At 43.8% G+C, this 6,792-nt stretch overlaps 1 protein-coding gene across 1 annotated transcript; it reads left to right on the plus strand.

Annotated features, from left to right (window-relative positions):
* The first annotated feature begins 4,570 nt into the window (after window positions 1-4,570).
* On the plus strand, window positions 4,571-6,314 carry LOC117614262 (probable bifunctional TENA-E protein). The gene is made up of 3 exons (XM_034343012.1): window positions 4,571-4,855; window positions 4,998-5,218; window positions 5,675-6,314. The coding sequence occupies exons 1-3, from the start codon at window positions 4,685-4,687 to the stop codon at window positions 6,039-6,041; spliced, it is 759 nt and encodes a 252-aa protein (XP_034198903.1). The 5' UTR covers window positions 4,571-4,684; the 3' UTR covers window positions 6,042-6,314.
* The last annotated feature ends 478 nt before the right edge of the window (window positions 6,315-6,792 follow it).

Below are 6,792 nucleotides of genomic sequence, written 5' to 3' on the forward strand. Positions count from 1 at the left end.
CACCAACGTTCTTTGTCAGGGAGGGATCTAATAACAGACAGAATATATGTCAAAAGCAGATTATCAAGACAGAATAAACAACAGACAGAATCAGATGTCTACCTTCTATAATCTGCGCATTGATGTCCTTGATGGTCTGGATCATGTGCGCCTTAGCCTCCCCCTCCGCAAAAAGATGCCAGTTCTCCCAGCCGTCAAAAAGCGTCTTCAGGGCAGTAACAGAAGCTGGCAGATTTTGGAATCTGGCTTGCCACCAGGCGTCAAAATCAGCAGAACTGCAGGAATTTGGCTCCCATGAGGGGTAGAGGGCATCCGTGCTGTTGTTTATCTTCTTCACTGCACACCGGGCGTCCTTGTGCACCTCCAGATCATCTGTATCCCTCCAAGAAGAGGCCCGGTTGCAACTCCGATATGATTTCAACGGTATAAGTTGAGGGCAGCCAAGCTGCCTTGCACAGAAGTTGGGATGGTAGACTTCTGCCCCCAGATGATAATTTGGAGGTTTGCCCCCACCATGGGGCAGATCTCTGGGCAGAGTAATACTCAGAAACTTCTTCCTGAAGTCTGTTCTGGCAGCTTCGTCTTCTGGCTCCTTCTCGAAAAGCCGAAATCCAGCCTGGAACCAAGGATAGGTTCTTCTGATCACCACTTGCCACTGAGCAGCCGACCTCTTGGTGCAATGCCTGAAGAGCATCAAATACTCCTCAAGAGAGCGCTTGGGCACTTCTGCCGATATCAGAGGAAGGGCCAGAACTTGATTTTCAGGCAGAACTATGTCTGGGAACCTTAACTCTGGAAAGTAGACCTGCAGCCAGATCTGAATCATCCAAAAAGCACCAGGAGCTGACAGGTTCAGTGGATTCTCCAGGGTGGCAGTATGCAGATTCTTGAAAAGGTGAGCCAGAACTGTTGGCCCAAGCCCCACATCAGTGTGATTGTGAAGCGCTTCTGCCAGATGCTTGTATTCAAGTAGAACAGCCGAAGATCGATTGGGGAAGGCAAAGCGGTTCAGCCAATACAGAAGGAACAACATATGTTGCTGATCCTTGTCTTTCTCAGCACTGAATCTCTTCAGATAATTAGAGAAAGAGCAGTTCTGGTTGATCGTGGCTGGAGAGACAGTGAAGGGGGTAGCCACTTTCTCCTGGTTCTTTCGCCTGTGATAATCTCCAACAGCATCAACAGGTCTGCCATGGGGCCTAAACCCAAAAATCTGAGCCATATCCAGCAAAGTAGGAGCCATGGGACCCACACGGAAATCAAATGTGTTACTGGCAGAATTCCAGAAGCACAAGGCAGCAGCAAGCAGGTTCTCATCTCTGTTGATCGATTGCTTGGACAGAAGAATGGCGTCATAGATCCCAGCTCTCCTCCAGTGACCCCCATATCTCGGGAGAAGTCTGTCAATCCAGTCTGCCCATTTGACTGGACTGTTCCTCACCTCGCTGGATGGGAAGGATCGGCTCAAATGCTTGCTAACCCAAGAATGAGAGGCTAGGGCAGAAGTGCTCTCAAAACACAAAGGAGCCTCAGCGTCTTTTCTTAGCAGTTCTGCCACCTCAGCAGGAACAGGACCAAACCAGTGAGGCCCAAGCACCAGGGTGTTCTCGAACAGGTGAAGAACATTCTCATCCAGATTCTTTTGAGCAAAAGGATGGAGTTTGCTCCTAACCTCTATTGCGTGGGCATCAATCCCGCTCCCAGTGATGTAATCAGGGGGGATTGAAGCCGAAGAAGACTGGGCACGGGACCTTGGGGAAGACATTTCAATTTCAAAAGAAAGGGAGCAAAGAGAAGAAAAATGGAGGAAGTTCGAAGGAGACGATGGGAAATCCCGAAAGAAAGGCTCAGGGAAAGACGAAGTCGAAAGAGGTAGGTTTTCCAGAAGTGGCGAAGCTAAGCTTTGTTTTTAAAAGGAAAATTTGAAAACGTGGGAGAGAGGAAGATGGGACGGCACCTGATGATTATTAGCTAGTAACTAGCTAATAACTAGTCGTTTCTTCCCACGAACTCTAGTTCGTGACAGGCGAACGTGGCAAACGACTGGCGCGCAATTTAATAAACATTAAGTCTGAAAACCGTTTCAGTTTCTGAAAACGATTCAGACTTAGGGGGCATTGTTTGGGCCTAAAAATCGCGCGCCAAGATCAAAAAGACAAAAGCCCATAAAATAAAATATCCCACTCAGCCCAAAAGCTTGGGAATGACAAAAATAAGGATCCGGACGGCTTGGGCTTTACGCTTTTTGTCAAAAACGAAAGCCCCCAGCCCAAGAAAACCCAAAAAAAAGAAAGCTGTCATATGGGCTTCGAAAGGATCAAACCCACGAATATTGTTTGGACTCAAACCCAAAAAAGAAACTAAAGACACACTCAATTCATCAATCAAAAAAACACAACACCAAGAAAAGCCAAGAGTTCACTTGAATTCCAAGGTTCAAGACTTAGGAAACAAGTCTTCTGGAACAAGACACCTCGTTACAAATTTGGTTCAGCAAAAGCCAAGACAAGCAGAGTTTTGAGTTTTCACAAACGTGGGGACCCCAGAAACCTCAGGAAGAGCCCTGTTCAAGCAGAACAACTCTCGTAGTATAATCCCTAGCTCATCAGACCATCGAGAATAGCCACTTCTGTCCCTTCCAAGCAGGAGAAGTTGCAGTTCTGCCTATTCAAAAGGCCTCACAAAACGTGAAGAAGACGTAAAGCTCTGCCAAAATCCAACTTTGGTATCGATTTGCAGGTCAGCCTAGCATTTGAAGTCACAAAGCAGTACGGACCAACCCAGATATGTCCAGTCCAGCCTACAGCGGAACCTTCCATTCGAGCGGAAACGAAGTTCCGACAGTCTCTTAACTTGTCTAGAGTTAAATATGTGTATTTATTATCTTGTAAAAGGCAGTTCTGCCTGAATAGTCCACTTCTATCAAACACTCCTGGCTAGAACAGCCGTTTGATACTGAGATAGATTGTGAAAGTCCTTACCAGTCTAAGGCAAGAAAAGAACTTACTTGGGAGATATTCCTCACCCAAATTCACAATCGTTTGTTTTAGAAGTCAGTAACTTGGGGCGCAAGTTATCTTTTCTAAAAGAAATCTGCTAGAATTCACGTTGCTAGCAGTGGCACGCTCGCACACCAAAGAAAGCTGACTTGTTTGACCAGTATATGGTCTCCAAGCCAGTGGGGAATTTCGCCCTTCCATCACAGGAGCTAAACGCGAAAACGGGTGAACAATATCACAAGCTGCAAGCAAGGAATAACAACACAATTTAGCATGTTTTATACCACAGGGAACAAAAAATTTCCACGGCAACTAACTTTAGTATTTCAAAACACATAATTAACCATTAACACTGGAAGGGTGCAAAATATGCTACTACGTGCTGAAACACCAATGATACCAACAAATTTACTTGTGCATTATTACTCAACACCTAATTCAAGGCCTACTGAGGTAATGGTGTGTTATAATGGAATAGCCCTTGGCACCAGAATAATTTCCCACACTAAATATGACTCATAAAATGGAAGTGAAAACAAGCATTGCCATAGAACCAATCCTATATGACAAATAGCAATTTGAGGCACTGCATCATCCATAGAGCAAAATCAATACACCAATACAAGTTTCATCCCAGCATGATCTACTTCACAGTTAAATTACATTATTATTGCAATATCTCTAATTACTAAACTTCACAAATTCAGTCACAGGTTAGTGAAATTATCCTTCTCAAATGATAACCATACAAAAACACAAACTAGTCAATAACAAATACAAAACCCACCTTAGAATCACTCCTTCTCTGCACAGAACCGAATTCGAAATCCCAGCAACACCTACAGCAAATCGCGACTTTTGTCCTAACCGAGTCTCACAGGATTGAGAAGGAGGAGGACGTTTGTGAACAAATTCCTAACCGAAACCAAAATTTAGGGTTTTTTTAGGCCCTGAAGGAGCAGAGAAGAAGAGAACGATGTCGATTCAAGACTCGAACTTAGAGGGAACTGAGACATCGTTTAAGGGAGAGAGCATTTCGCGATTAAACCCTCTCTTTCACCGTCAAGAGCCCCCTCACCAAACCCTAACATTGACTGCAGACAGAGAACGACAGAGTGCTCCTTAGGTTTTCGTGACACAGGGAGAAATAGAGTGGTGGTGGTCGATGGACACAGAAACCGCCGAGAGAGGAAGAGAACCGTGACTGAGCGCTGAGAAAGGGAGAGAAGCCAGATGCGTTAGGTCGCCAATCAAAGGGGTGGCAACGGATTGATACATGTGCTTTTATATGGAGGGCAGTTTGGTCATTTCACGTTCACAAGTGATTATATCATAACACAATTTGTAACCTGATTATTTCAGAATACCACTTTTGGAAAGTGATTATATCAGCTTATTTCCCAAAAGAATTAGAACGAAATATACCAAGGGCAGAAATTACACATTGGATCTTTACTTGCGGGCCCATTATCAACAATGGTGGGCCGTTGTCCAATGCTCCATTAATAAGACACGCGTGGCGGTTCTTTTGCTGCATGGCTACCACGTGTTGGGCAGACGAAGATTGCCCATTGGGCCTGTCCTCTCCAACACAAAAGCCCTTCACTATCTCTCGCCCTCTCACTCGAACAAACTCACTGGAACAGTCAAACACAGAGAGCACAAGGAAAGGAAAGGAAGAGAGAATGAAGCCACAGAAAATGGATGGGAAGTCGAAGCCTGGGGTGCCTTACGGTGGGATGACCGACACGTGGGTGAAGAAGCACCGTCTGATCTACATTGGAGCCACCCGACACCCTTTTATCCTCAGCATTCGTGACGGCACCGTCGATCTTCCAGCCTTCAAACGATGGCTGGTAAGTAAGCCGCACGCAATAAACGTGGTTAATTTAATTACTTCGTAACGGTGTCGTTTCATTTTCCAATTTCTCCGAACAGCGTTTAGAAATTGCAATTTGTTTTTGTAATTTAATTTTAAAATGTTTGGTGTGGCTGTAGGGGCAAGACTACATATTTGTTAGGGCGTTTGTGCCTTTCGTAGCGAGTGTGCTGATAAGGGCTTATGAGAAAGGTGATGAGAGTAGTGGTGATATGGAAGTGATATTGAGTGGTTTGGGTTCTCTGAACGATGAGATTGCATGGTTCAAGCAAGAGGCTTCCAAATGGGGTGTTGACCTCTCTCAAGTTGCCCCTGAAAAACCAACCCAACATTACTGCAGGTAATTAACTACCATCTTCTTTTAATTAAACTCAAAATTACTTGCTCAGCATATAGCAATCAGTCATTAATTAGTAATGTGTCTTATGTCGGTCCAACTACGCCGCCCCTTTACACTCAAGTTCGAATACCCCTCTTTCTAAATTAATCTAATTTAAGGTAGTTTAGATTATCGTTTGTATTCAAAAACTATGTTTGGGTTTAGGCCATGGTGAGTATTTATATGTACCAAGTAGTCCTCCTTCCTTGGTCCATTATGGCATGCAAGATTTTCGCAATTTTGTTTTCTCCAATTTTATTTTCTATAAGTTTGTTCACCAAACAATGTGACATGTGACAGGGGAATGAAGTTTACAGTGGGTTAGGACGGAACAAACAAATGATACATGGTTGGGATTGAAAATTTAGGATATTGTTTATGTCAATATTAGTACTAATTGGAGTGGTGTTTTTACAGATTTCTAGAGGAATTAATGAGGCCAGAGGTTGATTATACTGTGGCCATGGCAGCCTTTTGGGCCATTGAAGCTGTGTACCAAGAGAGCTTTGCCCATTGTCTGGAAGAGGGGTCCAAAACCCCACCAGAGCTAAAAGAGGCTTGTCAGAGATGGGGCAATGATGGGTTTGGTCACTACTGCTCTTCTCTCCGAAACATAGCTGACCGTTTGTTGGAGAAGGCGGCTTCAGGCAGCATGCCTCTGGTGAAGGTTTCAGAAGATGTGGTGAGCAAAGCTGAAGTAACATTCCTGCGTGTGCTTGAATATGAGGTTGATTTCTGGAACATGAGCTGTGGAACAGCTGGACACTCTGCTCCAAAACCCTAAGAGTGGAAGCAGGTGATCAGCTTGCTTTGGTTTGTTTACTTTAATGTTCTGAGACTGAGAACAGTAAAAATTAGGCTACAGTTGCACGAAGTAAACAACTCTTACCTGTGTTTGTGTAAATTAAACTACGCTATAATAAGTCACTGTTTGACATCTATATATAGCTTTTAAATCCCATTTTAAGTCAAACATATCTAGTGCCAAAGCTTTTGTAAGGTTGGAGCAAGTCTCTCTATCGAGCGGTCCGAAAATAGACAAATCTTTCCTTGTATTTTCCTTGGTTGTAAAGGTCCCCTTTGTCACAGGTAAACGAACAGAAAAAACTAAAAGGGAAAGTTCCAAGCAGGAAGCAAATGTCAAATGACAACATACATTCCTCCATGCTACCTCCTTCATCACTGATGGTATATATACATAAAGTGATGCCATGAATATAATGCCAGAAACAGCAGATTCGATTAATTATTCTATTTACTTTTAAAGCCTCTCAAAAAACAAAAAGCCAGCAAAAAAAATGGAACCCTCCCATCATTTGTACGCATGCTTTGTGCCAGTATTGCATTACACCAACTGCTTTACTAGGAGTCCACCTGTATTTCCTTATGAAGGTATTAATCCTCCTGCACCAGTTCCCAGTCGATGTCTTAACACTTACCCTCATCATGCAGCAGCTTCTGTTCCTGGCCGTCCATTATATGGATTTCATGATCAATATCATACTCCATCTCCTGCACTCTATAGTTATCTATCA

Source organism: Prunus dulcis, chromosome 1 (assembly GCF_902201215.1).
Source record: "Prunus dulcis chromosome 1, ALMONDv2, whole genome shotgun sequence".
Classification (NCBI taxonomy): Eukaryota; Viridiplantae; Streptophyta; class Magnoliopsida; order Rosales; family Rosaceae; genus Prunus; species Prunus dulcis.